Here is a 23764-nt window from a genome sequence, read left to right as displayed (position 1 = left end):
ATTTCTATATAAGGTAATACGAGTGGTTCTGCCATGGACTAAAGGAATGCCTGGGTTTGTTTCCCGATCAGAAAAGTGGGCATCAGAGCAGCAACTGCCCGATTTCTTTTGAGAATCACCATTGTCGCTTGCAAGAAGGCACTTGGAAAATAGCACAGCATCAAGTGTTCTGGAGCAGGGGTGCTTTTACAGGGAGGGCCTCCTCTCAGAGTCTGGATGTAGACTGAGGCTGCCTTTGCGCTACGCTCCTCGGCCACCTCCCCTCAGCCCGTCCCCTTTGCTCCTGGCCCTCATTTTCATTCCCTTTTGGCCTTGCAGCCTGCTTTCTCCTCACCCCCTGCGTACCCCTCAGGGGCTACCAAGTTCCAGGGCAGAGCAAGGCTCAGGCAAGCCGGTCCCAGGTCAGCTCTACCCAGCTCTTTCCCGCTTCCCCAGCCGAGGGTGGGGTCACCCTGGGACCCCCCCGCAGGTGACAAATATGACTCAGCAAGGCCCAGGGCTAGGACAGAGACAAGAATGGAAGTGCAGGAACAAAATCTCTGCAGCACGACAGGACTCAAGTATCATTTTAAAGACTCGAATTTGTTAACAAACAAAGACGTAACTCAAATCAGCCTGGGGCGCTGGCGGCCTGTGCTTGAACAGGCCGCAGGTTTAGCCTACAAGGCAGGCCCAGCGGCTTGAACAGTTGGAAAACGCCCGCGGCCTCTGCTAAAGGCCCCCTGTGCCTCCGACAATCCCACCTCGGCTCGACCAGGCCCCAGAAAAGGCCAGTCGGCTGCAGGGAGAACTTTCAGAGTGCACAGACTTATGCATGTCCGTGACTGTCAGGGAGACTTTGAGGGCACAGTAGTCTCTCGAGACTAGAAACCATTTTCCTCTCTAGCGCTGAGATTTTGCTTGGCTAAGCGGCAGCAGCCTCCCAGCCCCCCAGCCTCCCACCCCCACCGCCAAAGCCGCAGCAAGCAGCCACGTCCCGCGGCCCCAGGGCTCGCCGCCGCGGGGCTCGCAGCCCCCACGCAGCTAGCACGCCGCGCCTCCCTTCGCCCCACCCCCTCGCGCCCCCATCCGCCCCCGCGGCCTGCCCTGGGAGCGCCAGGCGAGCCCTCGCGCCTGCGCCTCGCCAACTTCCTGCCGCGGAACGCCCCGCCCACCCCCAGAAGCCCGCCTCCGAACGCCGCGTTAAACCTGCCTGCCGCCAGTCATTGGTCAAAAAGACGAAGCCGTTGGCTCCCAGGCCCGCCCAAGCCACCGCCTCTCACTTTTCCCAGGGCGGATGCGCCTGCGCTCAGCTGCCTGGGCGGGCTGGGAGGCGCGGGTTGAAAAGTCTCGTTCCAAGTTTGGAGAGAGAGAGAAGAGCGCCTCAGACCTCGGTACCCGCAAGCGGGGAGGAGGCAGCAGAGAAGGACGCAGCGTCTGGGGAGCTCCCAGGCTGTAAGACGGAGCTCAGGCTTCGAGAGCTAGAAGTGTGTGACGCGCCTGGGAAAGGCAGGAGCGCTTGTGGTTGGGCTGCTCTTGGCTAGCAGGGGGAGTCCGAGGCGGCGGCGAGGGGCGAACGACCCGACGCAAGATGGCGAGTAAAGAGAGTAAGAGGCCCCGCGGGGAGGCGCACGCCGGGGCGGCGGGGGGCGGTGAGCGTGCGAGGCCGCGGCACGCGCCGGCGAAAGGCGCGAATTGGCGTGAGGAGCAGGGGGCGGGGCCGGGCGCGAGGCAGGGCGCGCGCCTCGAGGGGCCTACGCGAGACGGGGCCGCAGCGCGAAGGGCTCCGAGCACTTCCGGAGCCAGGCGCGGGGCCGCGGTTGGGCCCCCTTCCCGCTACCCCCCGTCACCCCCCCTCTGGCGGCGGCGCTTGCTCTGCACCCGGGCGGAGGCGGCCTCCGTCGCCGGAAAGCGGGCACGGCACCACCTTCCACGCGCGCGCGTCGACCGCCTCGGGGTCGCGGCCCTTGTCCGGGGGATTCTGGAACCCGCCGACTTATGGCTGCCGGCTCGGGTTTCGTGGGAGCTGAGGCCTCTTCTGGTGGGGGATGGAGGGAGCGGGCCGATGCGTTTCTGCTACACGTGGATTCGTCTCGCCGGGTGGGTCGGGGAGCCCCTTTACATACGGGTCGTCATCTTGGAACAGGTGCGAACAGCTGTAACCGGCAAAACAATTGCGATGTCTATGTAATTAATTGTCCAATATTGTATACGCAGGCGGTATTGATTTCAAACTGCATAAAAATAAGCTTCCTGGTGTTAATATTCTCCTCGCGTTCTGGAAGACCAGTGAGTTGGTCGTGTCCAAATTAGTGGTTAAGAGAAAGATTAGGTGTGGCCGTCTCGAGGTGACCTCCAGTATAGATTTCGATCCCTTTCAGACACTTAATCGTGTGGGCTTTGTCCAAATTTCAGTGTTTGAAGATACTGTGGAGGAGCGTGTCATCAATGAAGAATATAAAATCTGGAAGAAGAATACACCGTTTCTGTATGACCTGGTTATGACCCATGCTCTTCAGTGGCCGAGTCTTACCGTTCAGTGGCTTCCTGAAGTGACTAAGTAAGGGTTTTTGTCAACTCTTATTTTGCATAAATTTTGCTGTTAACCTGAATCTCCTAGTTTTTTGCGTTTTATACAGAGAACATAAACAAGTAATCAATTAAGCCTTTGGGTGATGTGGCAGGTGATTTTTATTTTCAAAACAGATTTATAGGGTGGTTTCTGACATAAATGTGGAATTAAAAGGGGACAGAGAATCTGTTCAGAGATTAAGGATATTTGTAGGATGCACCAGATATATTTGATATTTTTTGAACTTAAATATAGACACTGGGTTTTCTTTGGACCCCAGACTAATGGATTTCTTTAAAACTCCGTGGGAAAAGTGCACGAATCATAAGTGTATGGCTTGATGAATTTTTGCAAAATGAATACCTCCTTGTAAGCAGCCCACAAGACGAATTCGTTTTAATTGGCAAAGGAGAAAACAATTTCGCAGCAGTTCACCAGCGAAAAGGTGGTGTAGTATGGGATTCATTTTGAGGTTTTTCTTGGTCTTCACCTCTTTGTAAAATTTCTCTGGTAATAATTGCTGACATTTGTTGAGCACATCTGCAGAGTTTTATGTCCTATTTGGTTTAATACAACAGTAAAATAATTACGTTTTATTGTCCTTTTCTTTTTAATCGATGTGGAAATGGGCTGAGATGTTAAGTAACATGCCCCAGATCATACAGCTGGGAAGTGGTGGAGCGGGCTTTGGAATGCAAACCAGGTGGACCCAGAGTTGAGGCAGTCTGCACTAGGTTATGGCTGTCATACATTGGCACTTTTCCTAATAACCTGGCCATGTACTTTAAAAATGTATAAAATTTGATTGTCGTGCCTATGTCATTTAATGAGGATTTATTAAACTCTAAAGAAGTTTTGCAACAACTTTGAAAAATAAGAGTAAATTATTTTCATATAAAACTCATGTAATGGCCAGATTTTCCATATGCGAACATTGACTTCTATACATTGACTACCAGTGGACTTCTCAAAAATCTCAACGTAAATATACAGATGTGGGAAGAGGAGCCAAGAACTAAATAATGGAGACTTCTAAGCGTTGACATTTACAGCTTTGACCATCAAATGCTTAAGGGTATTGAGGTTCTGTTGTAGTGAATCATGGGCATTTGACTCTGTGTCTTCCTATTAAGCAGATTTAAAACTTAAACAATTTACATTTCCTTTAATCTTTTTGATCTTTGACAGTAGAAAAGAGCCCAGGCTTTAAGGTTAGAGATCTGAATTTGAATCCTGCCCCTTGCTTCTTAGCTTTGTGAATTAGAACAAATTGATCAGGCTCTATCCTGAAGTAGTCTGGTCTATAAATGGAGATGCTGAGGGTTCTCACGACCTACATCTGAGGAAATAAATAAGATCACACATGTTAAAATGCTGGCACAGAATGAAGTACACAGTAAGTGGTGACTGATGGTAATTCTCCCACCCTTTCCTATTCAGAAATAAGTTATTAGGGTGGAATAGCTCTGTTGCCGTTTGTATTTCAATGAAAGCTGCTTACTGAAATCTTTGTAAAGATTTCACATTACCTATTATGTTTTTTGTGTGAAAGATTTTAAAGATAATAGGTCTGTGTGTTCTCAGCCCAGCTACTACTTTTATATTAACACTTAGGAACTTAACAGAAAATACTTTATATATTCCATGGGGTTCTTTGCATACAAAGAAGTGGGATCTGGTTGTGGGGTGGGCAGTGGCTCTGGGAGTGCAAGAAAATGCCAGCCAGCCTGCATTCTTGGGTGTTGAAGAGCTGAAGACGGCTGAGTGGTGCTTTGCAGGTTTGCATAGTGTTTGGACTATGAAGGGACTGTGGTTGTGTTTTGTAGGACAGTAGAAATGTTGGATACTCTTACAGCCTGGCTCTTTGAGAGGTAGGCCCTACTCAACCTCATATAGCTGGTCTTCTTTGTACTTACAACATGCTTCCAAATGATTACTTGCACTTCCTGAGCTGTTGCCCTTAAATTCAGTTAGTGATCATCCAAATAATTGATTTGGCTCTTTAAATTTTTGTTTAGTTATCTCGAAGAAACTATTTTTCAAAACCAGTAGATCTTTACTTCATATGTCTTATTGAATAATTTCTTAAACATATTGAGACTTACGCTCTACCTAAAAATCTATGTATGCATTCAAATTCAGATGATACAAAGCTGCATAGAGTGAAGACTAAGTTCCCCTTCCACATCCTCTGTTCTCCTGGTTGCCTTCCCCAGAACAGAAACAGTCATTGGTGATTTCTTACCCATCCTGCCAGCATGAAGAAGTACATGCTATGTCCCTCCGTCCTTTTTTTCTGTTAGGAATTTGTTGGCTTGACTTTGGATCTTAGTTCCCCAACCAGAGATCGAACCTGTGACCCCTGCAGTGGAAGCTTGGCGATCTTATCACTGAACCACCAGGGAAGTCTCTGTTCACTTGATTTTTTAAATTAGGAGTTTATATTGGAGACTTTTTTCCTATAAGCATGCTTAGATGTATGCCCTTTTGTTTTAAGAGCTCGGTAGAATTCCTTTATGGATATACTGTAACTTATGTCACCAGTTCCTTATTGATGGATATTTGTTTTCAGTCTTTGGCTGTTTCAGGCATTACTACCAAGAATAACCTTGTGATGATAAACTGTGATTGTCAGGTGAATTTCTCAGCAGTGGAGTCTTAAGTGGTCAGAGAATTCTGGCACTGAAAAATGGACAAGGTCTTTTATAATGAGTGCTTCTGCAGCCTTAGGTACATCCAGTATTCGAAGAAAGCAGTGAGATATTGATGGGCTCAGAAAGTAGGCTTGTTTTTCGATGATGGAGATGAAAGAATTTGTAGTAAAAAGGAAAATCCTTATGCAATGATGGAGTCAGAGGAAACTGGAATAATTGAATTTTGGAGTCAAAAGGAGCTTTTCAGACCCTCTAGTCCATGTTGTAATTCTGCTCCTTAAAAAGGTCATATGATGATCTGACGTGTTTGACTGTAACTTTACCTGCAGATCTTAGAATTTTCTACTTAATGCCATAAAAAACAGGTCACTTTTCTTCCTTTTATGTCAGCCCTAATATTGCTTTGTGGTGCCTCTTTTCTCTCAAGTATTCCTATTTCTTTTCAAATGGTTCTCATGAGATATGTTTAAGTTCCCTTTCACTTCAAGCCACTATTCCCCGTAAAGGTTTCATTTTTGCCTAAATCCTTCTAAAATGCATTGCCTAGAGCCTAATTTTCTAAGTGTGGGTTTTCCAGTTACAAATTAGTAGATGAATGCCCATGTGTATTGCCTCTTCCTACCCTATATAAGTTCATGTAAGATGAAAGAAATTACATTTTTTGATAACCATGTCATAATCTTGGCCACTGAACACACATCGACTCAGACTCGTCTTAATTTTTTAAATAGAAGAATCACTTTTTTATTTTTTTTAATATTTATTTATTATTTATTTGACTGTGCCAGATCTTGCAGGATCTTTGATCTTCATTGCATTATGTGGGATCTTTAGTTGTAGCATGTGGAATCTGATTCCCTGACCAGGGGTGGAATTTGGGCCTCCTGCATTGAGAGTGTGCAGTCTTAGCCATTAGACCACTAGGGAAGTCCCCATGTCCTTTTTCAAATGAACTCCTATTGCTTAGCCATGGCTGCCTTATTCTGTTCTTGGAGTTTTTGTGTATTTACTGCTCTTTCATACCCTAAGCCCAATCTTGGTAAAATTTAATCTTGTAGTTTTTAGTTATTACTAAATTACATGCCTGGAAGTAATTCACAAACCTTTGTTCTAAACCAATGAATCCTTTGTACAGCTGGAATTTAGAAACAAATAGTCTAGTTGTTTTTTTTTTAATGTTGAGGCTCAGAGCCTTACTTCTCAGCCTGCCTTACTGATGTGGAACCATGGGACACAGGTGAAAGTTGTTCTAAATAATACAAATGGGAATGCATTGTTAATAGATACAGATGCAAAATCATCACTTGGATTAAGTGCCAAGAGGCATCAGTGGTTTTTTTAGCCACAAGGAGTTACGATAGAATAGGGTAACAAAGACGACCCCCTCCCCTGCCTTCCCCTGTAAAAATGGGAATGCCTGTTTTATAAACGTTAAGCACCATAAATATAAATAAGGGGTGTTCACATCATGTCATTTTTACTCATAACCTGTTTTTTAGGTGAAGAAATTGAGACCCATGGGGAAGTTGTGATTTAAGAAATCACATATAACTAATTTTAGTTTGAGCCAGGGTTTAAACCCAGTTTTTCTTGACTCAGCACTTTATTTTGCCCATTCTGCTTTTTTACCTCTTACTGGGAAACTAGAAACACCTAATGTATTAAAATTGAAGGTTTTTTTTTTTTTAGGTGAGAAGTCATGATTTATGAATACAGGAGTCGATGATAGACAATTTGTTAGCAACTGCTTTCTTATAGGATTGTGGGGGGGGAGTCAAAGTTTTAGTCACTCAGTCATGTCCGACTCTTTGTGACTCTGTGACCCCTTGGACTGTAGCCAGGCTCCTCTGTCCATGGAATTCTCCAGGCAAGAATACTGGAGAGGGTAGCCATTCCCTCTCCAGGGGGTCTTCTTGACCCAGGGATCAAATCTGGGTCTCCTGCTTTGCAGGCAGATTCTTTACCATGTGAGCCACCAGGGAAGCCCCTTATAGGATTAGTATGACTTATTTTCTTTCCTAAACAGACCGGAAGGAAAGGATTATGCCCTTCATTGGCTAGTGCTGGGGACTCACACATCTGATGAGCAGAATCATCTCGTGGTTGCTCGAGTCCATATTCCGAATGATGATGCACAGTTTGATGCTTCCCACTGTGACAGTGAAAAGGGTGGTAAGTAATCCATATATTCCAGCATTGGTGTCTGAGGAGTGAGCCTCTAATTATATATTAACTTTATACCAGTATCTTTTGGGTAGTTAAATGTCAGCTCTGAAATTTTACGTTCACACGATGAGATAAATCTGTATGCACTGCTATGGAAAGGTGTCCAAGATAAATTGAGTAACTGATATGTGTGATTATAGTAACAGTTTTGGTAATAGTAGGAATATGTGTTGGTAGATGCATAGAAAGAAAAGTCAGGCATTTACACCAAATGGTTAATAGCTTTTTTATGAGTTGTTGACTCCCTTTCCCAAAACCAAACATAATTCCCCTGTTTGGTATTCCCACAACCACCCAAGTTTGATGATTTTGCTAGGAGGACTCAAAAGACTCAGCAAATTATACTCAAGGCTAAAGTTTGTTACAATGAGAAATGAAGAACAAAAGCAGCAGGAAAAAGATATACATCAGGGAGTCTAGGGAGGTCCAGCACAAATCTCATCCAGGGCCACACAGGATGTACTTTGTTTCTGGCAACAAATAACAGGGAGACCCATTTGAGGGTCGGGGTCTCTGTCTGTCTTGGGGGTTGGTTGTGTAGGCAAATTATACTGGCAGCTAGCCGTCGCAACTGAATCTTTAGAACCCAGTAACGAACTCAGGTGCATATTGTCAATCTTGATATTTGTACAAAGCCACCCTGACAAACTGGTACAGCATGGTCCATCGCTTCAGGTATGCACCACAAAATCAACCCATCAGTGACATAGAGAACATTCTGAGGTCCATGTTCCCAGGAGGTGCTCAGGTGTCAGTCATGGTCCCAGTTTCCATCAGAGCGGCGAAGACTAAGCAAGCAGACCTGCTGGATTAGTGCTTCCCCACAGCCCCACATGGTTGAGATCTTAACATTGTTTAGTACTTTTTAAAAAATGCAGTACTGCTTTATAGCTAAAATCTTGCCAACCCTGCTCCATTCCTCTCTGCTTTCCTTTCCAGAATTCATCACTGTCCTGAAATTAGTGTGCCATTTTCAACTATTTTTATTATTCACACATAATGTTGTACAGTTTGCTTTTTTCATTCAGTTCTGTGTGTACCGTGTAAATGTCTAGCTCATTCTTTTTACTGCTGTGTAGTATTCCATTATACTTAAACCCCCATTTATTCTTCTGTCAAGGGGAAGTTGGGTTATATCTCTGTGGGTGTTTTGTTCTTGGAGCATTGCTTCAATGACTATCCTTGCCACATCTTCTTGTACTTGTGGGAGAATTTATCTAGTGGAATGGAATTGCTGAGTTGTGTGGTGTATTCATTCTCAACCTAAAATAATATAAAAGTTTTCAAAAATGATTTACTCAGTTTACCACTTCCACAATTCATAGTCCATTACCCTACAACCTTATGCATTATTCCTGTAAGTATTGTTGTAATCAGAAAATTTTTAATGGCTTTTAGTCCTAAGTGAGTGAAAGTCGCTCATTCGTGTCTGACTCTTTGCGACCCCATGGACTATATAGTGCATGGAATTCTGTAGGCCAGAATACGGGATTGGGTAGCCTTTCCCTTCTCCAGGGGATCTTCCCAACCCAGGGATTGAACCCAGGTCTCCCTCATTGCAGGTGGATTCTTTACCAGCTGAGCCACAAGGGAAGCCTAAAGTATGTAGTTAATTGGGCTTTCAGCTTAAGAATTAGTCTCTGCATAATAATATGGAGATATTTAGTTATTTGTCACTTGTCCAGTGATTTATATTCTAACAAGTGACTGCAATACTTGGTTGACATCAAGCTTTTTAAAATTTTAGTTATGGTTTTGTTTTTTTTTTAGTTACAGTATTTTTAATGGATCCTATTATCATTAAGATAGTGATTTTTCAGACTTTTCCTTTTGAGTTTTAAGAAAGCTCTGGGTACACAGTAAATCTTACCTAAAAGCCCAGTTTTTATTAAAGGAAACCTGTTGAGTTTGTTTTCACTAAAGGAATTGGGAAGCTTAAGAATCTTTGTAGCAGAAGAGAGAGAGAGAGAGAGAGTGTCCTCTGAGTCCACGGTGGTGGGAGGTTGAAAATACAGAAAAAGCAACAGCTTTGGAGCAGGATCTCAAGAGGTAGCAAGTGATGGATCAGGAGGGGTGTTCTTAGAAAGACCGAGGCATTTTCTTTCATTGACACAATGGGAAGGGAAAGTGCACAGAGGGAAATGGGTGATTGCATATGGTTGTGTGAGAGGAGTTGTGTGAAATGGGATATGATTTTCAGCCCCAGAAATAATAAGCAATGGTATTTGTCATAGAGAAGAAGAATGACTAAATTCTTTTTTTTTTTCATTTGCCTGAGTGACTTGTAGGACCTTAGTTCCCCAACCATGGATCCAATCTGGGCGCCCCCAGTGAAAGCACCAACTGTTAACCACTGGACTGCCAGAGAATTCCCAAGAATGGCTAAATTCTCATATTAAGCCTTGGGAGCCAGTGTTGATTATGCATTCCCACATAGCAAGATGTGGCTGAAACTGAGAAAAGGCTTATGGATTTCAATGTGTTTTCACCAGGCCCCAGCTAATCTATTTTACTTGTTACCTCCCTGGCTCCGTTAGACATTTGAGTTAGTGTTACTTGACCTGAGATACAGGGTGAGTGAAAAAGGAATGTGCAGAGAAGAAGTGATATAGGTCAGGAAGAAATAACAGTTATCATGTGAAGCCTCCAAGTTTTTAATGTGTCAGCAACTAATTCAAGTTTTTATCTATGAGCACAGGAAAGAATATATTCTTGTTTGCGATTATCTGCTTAGATGTTCTCGACTTGTATTCTTTCTGCTATCATCTTACTGCTTCTCCAAAGTTATCATACTTTTTTGTGTGGCTTTGTCACTTTTCCAAGGTCTTTTTAATAACTGTTTAACATACAGTCATATTCCCACACCAGATAGAAAGGTTAGCCCACTCATTTTAGCTTTGGCACTCCACCAGCAGTTGAACCAATGTGTTCCACTGGATTGAGCAGATGTGTTCAAGAATTCTGGTGGAACTGAGTTGTGTGTGACTGTGTCAGTGTCTTGGTGTTGGTTGGAGGTTAGTCAGCATGGGTTTCTGATACGAGGATGTTTTTGAGTTTAGACTCAAGGAGTGTTCACGCTCCTGAGGATGAACCTATCTTAAAGAAACCTAAAATACGATTCTAATTTCAGCACTTCCAAATGAGTTTTGTTTGAACTAAAAGGCTGAGGTGTGTTAATTGCATGGTTATTTGAATTTTCATGAATAATTACATCATCTTCACAACTGAAAGAAGCCGATTTTTAATTGTTTTAAGTCCAAAATGGAACTGAATTAACTTGCAAGAGTAGGTATCAGTATTTTCCAATTCAGATGGGCTTGAATAAATTAATTCTAAGTGGCAAATGAACCTATATTTTTCTGTGCTTGCTTGGTCTCACTCTTGCTCTCTCTTACCAATTTGTGTTATATTCCATCAGATTAAAATCTCAGGTTGATTAAGTGACTTATGAATTTTAATCGCAAGTATATGTGTTTATTTCTTTCTTCTCACATTAGAATTTGGTGGCTTTGGTTCTGTAACAGGAAAAATTGAATGTGAAATTAAAATTAACCATGAAGGAGAAGTAAACCGTGCTCGTTACATGCCGCAGAATCCTCACATCATTGCTACAAAAACACCATCTTCTGATGTGCTGGTTTTTGACTATACGAAGCACCCTGCTAAACCAGGTATGTGTTAATAAAGTCAGACCACTGCTTGATCCTTCTTGATTTGAAATAATTGCTTGATGTCATACAGACTAGTATACTCCAACTTTTAGAGGTTTAGAAATGGTTTCAGGGATCCAAAAACCATGCTCAAATTCAGTGATTTAATGCAGGACCTCACAGCAGGTTATATTCCTGGCTAAGATTTATTATAGCAAAGGATATGGAGCAAAAAAGGAGAAAAAAACTGGCTAAGGTTTGTTATTGCAAAGGATACAGAGCAAAAACAAGAGGAGAAAGATACACATCAGGCAGAGTCCAGAGAGGTCAGGCATAGACTTGTGAGTTCTTTTCCACTGGGACCACACACCACAGGGGTAGAAATGTCTCAAGCCCATTTGAGTCTCAGTGTCTGGGGTTTTTATGACAGTCTGGTCACATAGGTATATCCTGCTCTGTGACCAGCCATGGTAAGGAAAACTCCGGACCCCAGCAGTGAAGTCATATGCTTCATGAATCTTGCTCAACAATCCTGCAAGTCTCAACAAGCTGCCACAGCATGCTGCACTGCTCTGGGTGTACACAGCTACATCAGATGGTGACATGAAGAATTTTGTGAGGGTCACATTCCCAGGGGTGACTAGGTCAGTCATGGTTGTAGGCTACTCTGGAGACATGCAAGGACTGAACATCCAGACCTGCTGCTTTTTTCAAAAAATTGTTTTAAAAATTGACTTGGATTGTCACCATGTAAATTTGTGGGCTGGTATGGTTTTCAGTGTTTTGTGTTAGAACTTAGTACTAGGTTTTGCAAAGGAACCAGTCATGTTATTGGTTTACATGGAGCATTTGAAATGTAGCACAGAGAACAGCTTTTCAGGGTGGCTGTGGGTCAGACCAGATCCTTGTTTGTGCAGTGCTTTTGTAGGCATTATAATAAATGTTAAGACTTACTCAGGGGTGAGAATTTGCTCTTGCTAGTTCTGATAAACAGATCATCACTTAGTAATCAATGTGATTTCTTTTTCTTTCTTTTTTCTTTAGACCCAAGTGGAGAGTGTAATCCTGACCTTAGGCTAAGAGGCCACCAAAAGGAAGGCTATGGTCTTTCTTGGAATTCCAATTTGAGTGGACATCTCCTAAGTGCATCTGATGACCATGTGAGAAACCTGTTCTTCCTAATCTACTCATGTACTGAGAGTTAAAGACTGTCACGAACAGCTCTGCACTGAAGGAGACTAATAGATGAAAGGTTTTCTAAGATAATACTGATTGTTGTGATAACATTTCCACAGGTTTTAGAACATTGGTTATCACACTGCCCTTTTGGAGTCTTAGAATTCCACAAATCTCTTGAAGCAGCCATAGAATGGAGGGAAAGTGGGCAAAAGGTGTTTCATTTAAAAGTGGACCTCTGTAATGGAGACTCTTTAAAGCATGTGTAAGGCCTGATTAATACATTTTAGTTTAGTTTTTTTTTAACAGTTTTTTAACTGTACAGTTCTATGAGTTTTACTTTATTCACAAAGTTGTGAAACCATCACCACTAATTCAAAACCATTTTCATTAAATGTCACAAAAAGTAATTCCATATTCACTAAGCAGTCTACTCCTCACTCCTTCCTTCTCCCAGCAACCACTAGTTTACTTTGTATCTCTGTAGATTTGTTTCTTCTTGATATTTAATATAAATGGAATTATGTAGTATGCAACTTTTTCCATCTGACTGCTTTTACTTAGCATGATGTTTTCAAGGTTCATCCATGTGAGCACATGTCAGTATTTGATCTCTTTATGGCTGAGCAGTACTCCATTATATAGATATACCACAATGCATTTATCAGTTGGTAGACATTTGGGTTGTTTCCAGTTGGGCCTACTTTGAGTATTGTTACTGTGAACATTTTTGTACAGGTTTTTGTGTAGATAAATGTTTTCATTTCTCTTGGGTAGTCACCTAGGAGTGAAATTACTGAGTCATATGGTAACTTTTAAGTTTAGCTGTTAAAAGAACTACTAAACTGTTTTCCAAAGCAGCTGTACTAGTTCACATCCCTACCACCAATGTACCAGTGTTCAGTTTCTCCATGTCCTCACCAACAGTTGTTATGGTCTGTCATTATTGTAACCATTCTAGTGGGTTTGAAGTGGCATTGCATTATGATTTTGACTTACATGTACTAATGATGTTGAGCATCTTTTCATGTGCCTATGGCCATTTCTGTATCATCTTTGGGAAAACTTGTATTGAAATCCTTTGTCCATTTTTAAATTTTTTTATTGTTGAATTTTAAGACTATTTTTAAAACATATTTTAGATGTGAGTTCTTTATCAGATATGTGATTTAAAAAAATTTCTCCATTCTTTAGGTTGTCTTTTCACTTTTTGATGATTTCCTCTGAAACAAAGTTCAGTTTATGTATTTTTCATCATGTTGGCTTTTGATATCATATCTAAGAAGCCATTACATAATTCAGCATCACAAAGATTTCCACCTATGTTTTTTCTAAGAATTCTACAGTTTTAGCTCTCATATTTAGGTCTTTGGTCCATGTTGATATGGTGTGAGGTAGGGGTCCAGCTTCATTTTCTCTGTGTGGATATCCAGCTTTTCCAGCTAATCTTTCCCTATGGAGTTGCCTTGGCATCTTTAAGTGTTTTAATAATGAAAAACTACCACACAGATGCAAAGTGATCATGTTAATTTACTATAGACCAGTGTTTGTAGCATTCTTGCCACTAACAGCCCCATATTTTCTTTCATGGTTCCCATACTGCAAGCATAAAGTGTTTGGTATGATTCTAAGCACAGGCGAAGAGTAGATTTCTGGAGCTTTTGAAAGCTCATGTAACTTGGCCACAGTTAGTATTTTATGTCAGCGACGTGAAAGTAGGTTCCCTTGCCTTCTTATTCGTATATCCTCATGCCTAAAACAGGGCCTGTCACATTGCAGACCTTCTTTATATGTCTGTTAATGGCCATTTCTGTTAAGCTTTTTGAAACACTGAAGTAGGTAATTGGCCCAGTCAAGAGTGTTTAGTTATAGGCAACAAAAACCAACTCTGGGTGCCTGGGGTTTTTTTTTTTTTGGTAAATTTAAAATTTTCACAACTTTTAGTTTTTATTTTTAAAGATAATCTTCAGGTGGATTTTCTGAGTGATCTTTAAAAAACATCTAATTTATTTTTTTTAAAAAACTGTATACCCTCTTTACCTGTTTCTTCTGCCGTCCACTCCTGGCAACCACCAGTCTGTTCTTTGTATATATGAGCTTGTTTTTTGTTCATGTTGTTTTTAAGTCTCCATATATAAGCGAGATCATGTGGTATTTGTCTTTCCCTAACTTATTTCACTTAGCATGTTGCCCTCAAAGTTCATGTTGTCATAGATGACAAGATTTCTTCTTTTTATGGCTGTGGAGAAGGAAATGGCAACCCACTCCAGTGTTCTTGCCTGGAGAATCCCAGAGACGGGGGAGCCTGGTGGTCTGCCATCTATGGGGTCGCACAGAGTCGGACACGACTGAAGTGACTTAGCAGCAGCAGCAGCAGTATTCCATTGGAGAAGGCAATGGCAAGCCACTCCAGTACTCTTGCCTAGAAAATCCCATAGATGGAGGAGCCTGGTAGGCTGCAGTCCATGGGGTCACTCAGTCGGACACGACTGAGTGACCTCATTTTCACTTTTCACTTTCACGCATTGGAGAAGGAAATGGCAACCCATTCCAGTGTTCTTACCTAGAGAATCCCAGGGACGGGACAGCCTGGTGGGCTGCCGTCTATGGGGTCGCACAGAGTCGGACACGACTGAAGCGACTTAGCAGTATTCCATTGCACATATATAGCACATCTTTATCCATTCATGCTTTGATGGACACTTAGGTTGTTTCCATGTCATGGCTACTGTAAAGAAAGCCACCATGAACATGGGGGTGCATATATCTTTTCAAATTAGTGTTTTTTGTCTTCTTTGTATAAATGTCAAAGTGGGATTGCTGTATCATGTGGTAGTTCTATTTTTACTTTTTTGAAGAACTTCCATAAATACTGGGTTGGGCAAAAAATTCATTCAGGTTTTTCCGCACCATATAATGAAAAAACCTGAATGAACTTTTTGGCCAACCCTATATTTTCTTTGGTGGCTGCAAAGATGGTGCTGGCTGATTTAAACAGAAAAGGAATTAATAGGAAGGGCATTGGGTAGGGTAGCTCACAGAATCGCTGTGATGGCAAGAAAATGGCCTGAAAAAGAGGAGAGGCCAGGTTGTTGACCCAAATTAGGCCCATGAGGATGTCACTCTTGCCATCCCTGGAAAGTGGATGTAACACTCCCCATGCTCCTCTACCCCATCATCAGAACAGATTCTCTGAGAAAAAGCCTTCTTCTTTTTCCCTCAGAGTGGACATAGGATAGTCTCCCACACAGGGAGGATGGGTTATACTCAGGAACTTAATTACTAGTACTTTCTGAAGACACCAGGCTGGGAGTTGCTAGTCATAATTAATAGCTGACGTTTCCTAAGGGCTCCACATATGCGAGGCATCTTGGTAATTTTCCCAGGATCTTTCTGAGGTGAGGAGCAGGTAATGGCAATAGTTTGACACATTCCACCTTTTCCATGCATGTAAACTGCGTCCAAGTGTGTAAGTATCAACAGAGACTAAAGGCCACATGTATTGTGTAACAGAAACCCTTTCAGATAATAAAATGATTGATGAAGAGAGGAAGCTAGTACTAGTGTCAGTGGAATTAATTTGAATATACCTTAATGGAATTACCTCTTACTCCATTGAGGTGACAGTCACTGCCCTATAGTTTGCAATATTTTTTCATAGAAACTTCAGACTTTTCTCAGCTATTTTTATGACGAGATGTTAAGAAAAGACTCAAACTCTCAAAACCTGCGGATCTGTAATCTTTGAGGTCTGGGCAGGCCCTGTGGTCTCTTCAGTAGCCTTGTAGGGGTTTCTAGGTCGTTCACCTGTGGCACTTGCTGATGTATGTAGTGGTTTCTGCTGTGAAGTGAGAGTTGTCCAAAAACTTTCACTTTTTAAGAGGCATGTTTTAATTTTAATTCCCAGTTTCCCAGCCCATGAAGTTTTAAGATACGCATTTCAGTTTGGTGGATATTGAACACCAGGCTCTCTCTGTTGTGTAATCAAGGTGAATTTTAGATACTTGACTGAATGTATGTAGGTAGAAACTCTTAACCAGAATGTTTCTTGCCTGCCACCATGCTATCCTCCCGTCCCCATTACACTGTATTTTCCTTCCCCTCTGCATCTCAGATTGTGGAAGCTACAGCAGTACACTTTCCTGTTAATGAAACTTCACTTTTTTAAAATAACTTTCATATAGTAAGTAGTTTTGTTTTTAATAAAAGAGTTTTAAATTAGGTGTTAGCATTTAAATTCAGTCTCTCATAACTAACTCTTGTTTTGTTCCTTCTTCAGACCGTCTGTCTGTGGGATATTAATGCAGGACCAAAGGAAGGCAAAATTGTGGATGCTAAAGCAATTTTTACCGGCCACTCGGCTGTTGTAGAGGATGTGGCCTGGCACCTGCTGCATGAGTCCTTGTTTGGATCTGTTGCTGATGATCAGAAACTTATGATGTAAGGTGGAAAATTGAGTGGGGTTTTGTTATATGGGTGTCCTGAATGACCATCAGTGATTGTGGTGGCTTTTAAGTTGTGTCTTGGCCTTCAAAAAAAGAAAAAGAAACAGCTTTAGTGAGGTATAATTGACATGATAAGCTGTAAATAGGTATGGCCTTTTTACATAAAAGTTACTGTGCTGTATGATTGAACACAACTTTTTATTTAGAAAAAGAAAAAACAGGTACGTGCACATGAAGAAACATGCTTGGGGCAGTGGTATGTATCAAAATCGGGGATCAGGGTGACTTGTATTGAAGTTGAGGGAGCAGAGTGATTGTGCATCAAGGCATGGCTACAGGGCTGCATTCAACCACCTGGAATGCTTTTTATCTCATAAACTAGCATCTGAGGCAAACAAAGCAAAATACTGAATTTGACTAGGCTAGGTTATAGATATCAAACAGTAGTCTATGTAGTATTTTGTGCATGCTTGAAATAGTAGGTAATCCAGACAGGAACATAATGAATAAGAAAGCAGAGATAGCCCTAGTTTGTTCTGCACAGGTTTAGAGCATATCACCTAGTGGTTGGAAGTCCAAGTTGCCAACTCTGCATGGTTAGTGTCCCTGAAGAGGCAAGTTAGCGAGAGAGCAGTGGCATGGAGTGGCATTGATGTGGGCACAAGTGTGAGAGAGAGAGGAAAGAGGCAGGGCAGGATTGAGTGGCCTGTTCTTGTGCTGTGTGCCTTGTGCCTTTGTGTTTTAGATGGGACACCAGGTCCAATACCACCTCCAAACCGAGCCACCTGGTTGATGCGCACACTGCCGAGGTCAATTGCCTGTCCTTCAATCCCTACAGCGAGTTCATTCTCGCAACTGGCTCTGCGGATAAGGTTTCTGAGTTTTTGCATATTTGGTGTTTACGAACCTAGTTGTCTTTGTTACTACAACATTTTAAAATTCTTACGTAAAGTGCAGAAACAAATTCCTTTTCATTTTATTTTTCTTCAGACTGTAGCTTTATGGGATCTGCGTAATTTAAAATTGAAACTCCATACCTTTGAATCTCATAAAGATGAAATTTTCCAGGTATGTGACAGTTTTCTGGTGTCTGTCAGATTTTAGTAACTTTTTACTAGAGGGAAGTTTATACATTTTTTTCTCTTACATAGTGGACTTCTGACATTGGTTTTTTTGTTTTGTTTTTGGATACGCCATGTGGCTTGTGGGATCTTAGTTCACCAACTAGGGATTGAACCCTGGCAGTGAAAGCCTAGAGTGCTAACCATTGGACAACCAGGGAATTTCTTGTTTTTTTTTTTTAAGCTCCTTGCCTACTGTGTAAGTAAACTAGTGAGAAATAACTTGGAGTTTTCTAGATATTGTTCAGAAGTAAAAGGAACAATCTTTGCAAAATAGGATCAGTTTAAAAAGTGAAGGTAGTTTCCTGGTAGTCTAGTGGTTAGGACTCAGCACTGTCATTGCTGTGGCCTAGGTTCAATCCCTGGTCATGGAACTGAGATCTCAGAAGCCGAACAGTACAGCCAAAAATAAGTAAATTAATTTTTTTAATGAAATATCTTGTATATGGTTTAAAATAAAGATGTGCATAGGCTAAGGTACACTTCATTGAAAATGTTAAAAGCTTCTGGGATGGTTTGGGGGCTAAGTTTATTGGGAGCCCTAGCAGAGTTACCCTTGAGGAGTATGACCCTCCCAGGGGTAGGCTGAAGAGATGTGCCATTTAAGAGCACCTGAAGGGACAGCACAAAGAGAGTGAAGGCTTGTTGGCCAAGCACAGGGCACAGAACATGAAATGGGAAAATATCTACGATTAGAATAGCCACAAACCCAGTAATGGATGATTCTTTATATTTTCAAATATGTATTGCTAGGTCCACTGGTCTCCACATAACGAAACCATTCTGGCTTCAAGTGGTACTGATCGCCGCCTGAATGTGTGGGATTTAAGGTAACTCAGGATCTGGTGACAGAAATTGCATAAATATGCTAATATAGCAGATTATGTAATAATTCACAGACTAGAAGAGCAATTTGCCAACCCTAGTTTAATAAGTCTAAAATTAATCTTCAGTACCTTCTTAAAGAGTCTGTTCCATAAAATAGGAGTGAATCAGCAAATGGAATGTGAAAAAAATTGATGCAAATGTGAGTTTTGATTTTCTTTGTAATTAGGACTGAAGTCAGGGTTAGGGGTGCATGTGTGTTTTAACATCCAAACAATGGTATTGAAAAAACTCTTGCTATAGAAAGGGGTAAAGACGTCAGCTGTTTGTGTCTCCTTTAGATGTCACATACATCTGCAGGACTAATCTTTTTCAGTTGTTTTTTTCCCACAGGTATGAGCTCTTCCTGTGGGTTGTGTAACTGCTGAGGATGAGAACAGGATAAGCACAGCCCATGCCATCAGAGCTTATGTTCTTCTGGGGGTTCATTATGGAAACAATTTCTCCCAGTTCTTAAAGTTCCTTGACTGCAGGGTTGCTATTCTAAGAATTTCGGACTCCTTTGCTTTTTTTTGAGCTTTTAGAGCCATTAATAATGTTGCTGTATTATGTATCTCTCCGTAGAAGTGTTCTTATCTGGAATCTAAATTATAACATTCCCCAAAATAACTTCTTTCCTACCTGTATTGCTTTGAAGTTGACTAAGTTTTTAGGCAAGGCTGCCTTAATTACAAAGACAGTATACCCACTTTTCAGTGTATGGAACAGTAAAATGCTAAACTGCTAATATTCTGTGTTCTTACAGAAGAAACCCTAGACATAATAGATGCTTAAAAATGTAGAGAATCTTTAAAACAGACATCTGAGAATATTCTTTTTACTTGAAAACAAACTAGCAAAGTCCACCTGTGGAATAGGTATTGGGGATGATAATGGTGTGTAACTTGGGTGATTTCATTGTCGGAACTGCTAGCAAATTATACAAATTGAAGTTTTAGGGGGTTGTGTTTGTTTTTTAATTGAACTGAAGATAAGAAAAAATTAACCTGTCCTTGGCTTATACATTCCATATTTAAAGTTGTTTTGTTGTCCTGTCTTTAGCAGATCTGCAGTACTGGTGTGTAGTTGTATTTCACCCCTGGTATGAAAAAGGGTTTAAGAGTGAAGTGTAGGGTTTGGGCCTCTGTTCTCCTGTAAATATTTTATATACTTTTTACCTTTTAATCCTAATTCAGGAAACGCCTCAGTTAAGATATTGAATGAATTCTAAATTAATGTTTTATTAACAATAGTTTATATTCTGCAGCTTCACTTATGAACAGCTGTTATTAACCATTTCCAGAAAGTAAACACCCTATCCTCCCACCAAATAATTAATACAAAAACTCTAACTGCTAACAGTATAGAAATATGTTGCTTTTAAGAGTGTTTTAGGATGGGATTTCTGGGCTGATGCTGGCTTTGCAAACTTTGTTGCTAGAAGAATTTGAATACTGAAGGCATTATGTCTTTTCTCAATAGCAAAATTGGAGAAGAACAATCAGCAGAAGATGCAGAAGATGGGCCTCCAGAACTCCTGGTATATATTGACTTTTTCTTATGTAAGATGAAGTGTCATACGCAGAGTGGACTATTTGTCATTGTTTCATGTATTTGAAAAAGGGAGTCAGGACGTTCAGATTCTCTTGAGGATGATTTCAAATTGGAGGTCTTGGAAGTTATTGTGATTTAGTCTGAAAAGTCTTGTTTTGTGATGCAGGGCTTCATAAATTTTAAGTCTTTTTTAAGCTATTTTTACTTTGGTAATAATAGTTTTTTAAACTTTGGTAATACTGGTTTGTTCTCATTTTGGGGGGTGTTTTGACATTGCAGTGCAGCATATGGGATCTTAGTTCCCCGACCAGGGATGAAACCTGTGCCCTCTGCATTGGGAGCAGAGTCTTAACCACTTGACTGCCAGTGAAGTCCCTGGTAACTGTTTTATTGAGAAAATTTACAGACCATACAGTTCACTATCTAAACACTTCAATGATTTTTAGTATATTCATAGAGTTGTACAACCATCACAAGTCACTTTTAGAACATTTTTGTCCCCTCCAAAAGAAACTGTGCCTTTAACCATCACCTCGCAGTCTTCTTTTGTGAGCCCCTGGCTACCACTAACCTACTTTCCGTCTCTCTAGATTTGCCTGTCCTAGACATCTCATATGAGAGTAATCATACAGTATGTTGTCTCTTGTGACTGATTCTTGCACTTAGTATATGTTTTTAAGGTTTCTTGCTTTTATATATATATATATCACAGGGAGAGGACAGTGTATAACTTTGTATTTAACATCTCTAACAATTTTGTGGTCCTTGAGAAAATTCACTAGGATTTTGCTGTTTCTTGAGAGTCTGAAATTAAGGGACATTCGTATTGTCCTTATAAGAATTTTTTTAATTTTTAAAAAAATTTTATTTTTTGGCCTTGCTGTGTAGCATGTGGGATCTTAGTTCCCCAACCAGGGGTCGAACCTGTGCCCCTGAAGTGAAGCCGGGAGGCTTAACCACTGGACTGCCAGGAAGTCCCAAGAATTGTTTCTTCTGAATCTTAATTCTTATATAAGGCCCTGTGTGGGAAGTAAGATTGCTCCCTTCGCATTTTTTAGCAAATACCTCGGTTTAGCCCTAATGGGGATTTCTGGAGTCCTAGAAATATTTTTCCCCCAGCCTTGGGGCAGTGTGTCGTGGAGAGATTGAAGGATGGCTGAGAGGTATGCCTTTCCTGAGGGGGAGAAGGGGATCCTTCAGGGGGCCAGAGAACAACCAGAGTCTCCAGGTGTTCCAGTTTCAGGAAAGAGTATATGACATCCTGGAAATGTATTACCTTGAATATTTTTAACCTAACTATATATCTGCTAATGAGGCAGAATTTGAGTGTTGATTGTATTAGGTATGGAAACAGCATTGTTGTTGTGAAGGAAAATGTCATTTCAGGTGATGTAGGCTGAATGAAGTATTTAGTGGTAAAGTATGCTATCTGCAATTTTTTGGTGACTCAGCCAGTGGTATGTTAACAAAACAGTATTTGGGGAATCTAGGTGAAGGTTATCCAAGCATTTGTTGTACTGTCCTGTCACCTTTCTGGAGGGTTTGGAAATGGGCAGAGTGGTGGAGGACTAGATTACCACCTTCCCTCCAGACTGTAGTTCAGCAACCCATTTCTAGACTGATGCTCTAAAAACTAGCTTCTAACATAAGATATGAAACCAAGATTTTTCTGTTCTTATTAACAGTTTATTCATGGAGGACACACTGCCAAGATATCAGATTTTAGTTGGAACCCAAATGAGCCTTGGGTCATTTGCTCGGTGTCTGAAGATAACATCATGCAGATATGGCAAATGGTGAGCTGAAGTGTTTATTTTTCCTCAGTGACTGTCTTGAAGAGATTTTTACTAATGATATAATAGAAATATTTCAAGTATTTCGGTACATACTACATCAAATATTTGTAGAAGGAAAGTCTTAAAAGATCTTTCTCCATTTTAACAAGTCTTCAGTTTAGTATGCACATGTTGATGTAGACATAGCATCTGCTCCAGCTTTCATGATTATGGCTCTTCATCAGCTGGGCTCTTGGCGTCATTGCTCCATGTCCAGTGTCTGCTGCCATGCAGTGTATTCACACTGAGATCCTGAGTTGTGTGATACGCACTTGACATTTCTGAGACATGGTTTACCAGCCCTTTCATAAGCCTCAGGGCTATCTATCGCTCCATCTAAATGCCTGAAATGCTTTTGGAAAATGCCTTTTTTGGACAACTGAAATAAGTAGTGCATGGTCAGCTAGATATATGTGTGAAATTATACCCTGGCAAATAATTTTTGAGAACACTGGCCTGCCTTTTCCTCGTTAAATTTATTAAAGTCTGAGAGTAAAACACAAAAAGTAAACTCTGAAGTTTACTCTAAAGTGTTTCCACATTTAATTTCCAACACTAAATCACACTGGCCAGTGACACCTAAAACCTGGATAGCACTATTAAATGCTGTTTTTAGATAGTCTTATAAAATTTTTAGGGAGTTTTACCTTTGATTTTATTTGGTTATTATCTCCAGGCTGAAAATATTTACAATGATGAAGAGTCAGATGTCACAACATCGGAACTGGAGGGGCAAGGATCTTAAACCCAAAGTACGAGAAATGTTTCTCTTGAATGTAATGCTACACGAATGCTTGACTTATCAAGCGCAAAAACAGCATTGTATAGTAGGGAGTTGAAGTGGGGTGGCATATGGCGTTCTTTACCTTCTGATCCTAGCACTTTCAAGTGAGCTATTGCGTACTGTATCATATTGTAGCTTTTAGGGAAGAAAGGAATGTTGCTTAAGAAAGATCATCAGCGTTGTTTTAAAATACAAGTAAGCAGGGTACTGCCTTTGACTCAGTTATACGTTCTTGTTTTCTCTGAGTGCTTGCTGTTCCCAAATATGCAAGAATAACTTTTACACTTTTTCCCTCCAACACTTCTTGTTTGGCTTTGCAGAAATAAAGTTTTAAAATAAACTTTGTTTTATTATTTTAGACTCTGGGTTTGAGGGGTGGTGGTGTGTGTATGGATGGATGTCCCTTTTTTATGAGGCAGCTATTGAGTATACACTACACGCCGAGAACTTACTGAATTTTCTTTGCAGGGTACACCGTAGTATCCTAATACAAACACGGGGAGAAGTTAGGTGTTTTTATTTGGTGGTTGATTGGTGAACCTAGAACTCTAACTTACATTTGACCCATATGCCATTTGGGCAGCTTTAAACAAAAATACAAGTGTGTTTGCTTATGTGGCAGGTCAACAGAGGGAACAAACCAGCCTGCAGCTTAGCCCTCAACCTCTTCTGTAAGGCCTGTCAGCTAGGAATAGTCTTTACATTGGTTTTTCTTTTATCAAAATTTAAAAAAATTTCTTGCCGTACCACAAGGCATGCAGGATCCTAGTTACTCAACCAGGGATTAAATCTGGGCCCCAGCCAGTGAAAGTGCTAAGCCTTAACCACTGAACTGCCAGGGAATTCTCTCCATTGATGTTTAAAGGTTGTTTGGGAAAAAAGCAGCACAATAACCCTAAACTAC

The 23764-nt window shown here is 41.1% G+C and overlaps 1 protein-coding gene and 1 non-coding gene across 4 annotated transcripts; both read left to right on the top strand.

Annotated features, from left to right (window-relative positions):
* The first annotated feature begins 1262 nt into the window (after window positions 1–1262).
* Window positions 1263–23200, top strand: RBBP7 (RB binding protein 7, chromatin remodeling factor). Of its 3 annotated transcripts, none has more exons than XM_055437919.2 (12): window positions 1263–1586; window positions 2395–2539; window positions 7232–7377; window positions 10929–11102; window positions 12126–12241; window positions 16537–16697; window positions 17448–17574; window positions 17693–17770; window positions 18577–18653; window positions 20170–20227; window positions 21927–22037; window positions 22753–23200. In XM_055437919.2, the coding sequence occupies exons 1-12, from the start codon at window positions 1571–1573 to the stop codon at window positions 22819–22821; spliced, it is 1278 nt and encodes a 425-aa protein (XP_055293894.1). In that variant the 5' UTR covers window positions 1263–1570; the 3' UTR covers window positions 22822–23200. The 3 variants fall into 3 exon arrangements, with proteins under 3 accessions (XP_055293894.1, XP_088690183.1, XP_088690182.1); XM_088834057.1 differs by lacking the exon at window positions 1263–1586 and adding an exon at window positions 1963–2125 and having other exon boundaries at window positions 10956–11102; XM_088834056.1 differs by lacking the exon at window positions 1263–1586 and adding an exon at window positions 1963–2125.
* Window positions 18126–18197, top strand: TRNAD-GUC (transfer RNA aspartic acid (anticodon GUC)). The gene has a single exon. It is a non-coding gene; the product is annotated as a tRNA-Asp (tRNA).
* Window positions 23201–23764: the final 564 nt, after the last annotated feature.

Source organism: Moschus berezovskii, chromosome X, assembly GCF_049115385.1.
Source record: "Moschus berezovskii isolate FMDL1 chromosome X, NW_MosBer_1.0, whole genome shotgun sequence".
NCBI classification, from domain to species: domain Eukaryota; kingdom Metazoa; phylum Chordata; class Mammalia; order Artiodactyla; family Moschidae; genus Moschus; species Moschus berezovskii.
Note: the sequence above shows the minus strand (reverse complement) of the source record. Positions and strands in the feature narration are given on the sequence as shown.

Bases quoted from the DNA above. Each gene is read 5' to 3' on its own strand.
- RBBP7 (XM_088834056.1), top strand. From the start codon at position 1,978: ATGGCTGCCGGCTCGGGTTTCGTGGGAGCTGAGGCCTCTTCTGGTGGG. The intron at 17,575-17,692 runs GTTTCTGAGTTT...ATTTTTCTTCAG, and splicing joins CAACTGGCTCTGCGGATAAG to ACTGTAGCTTTATGGGATCT. The intron at 22,038-22,752 runs GTGAGCTGAAGT...TATTATCTCCAG, and splicing joins TCATGCAGATATGGCAAATG to GCTGAAAATATTTACAATGA.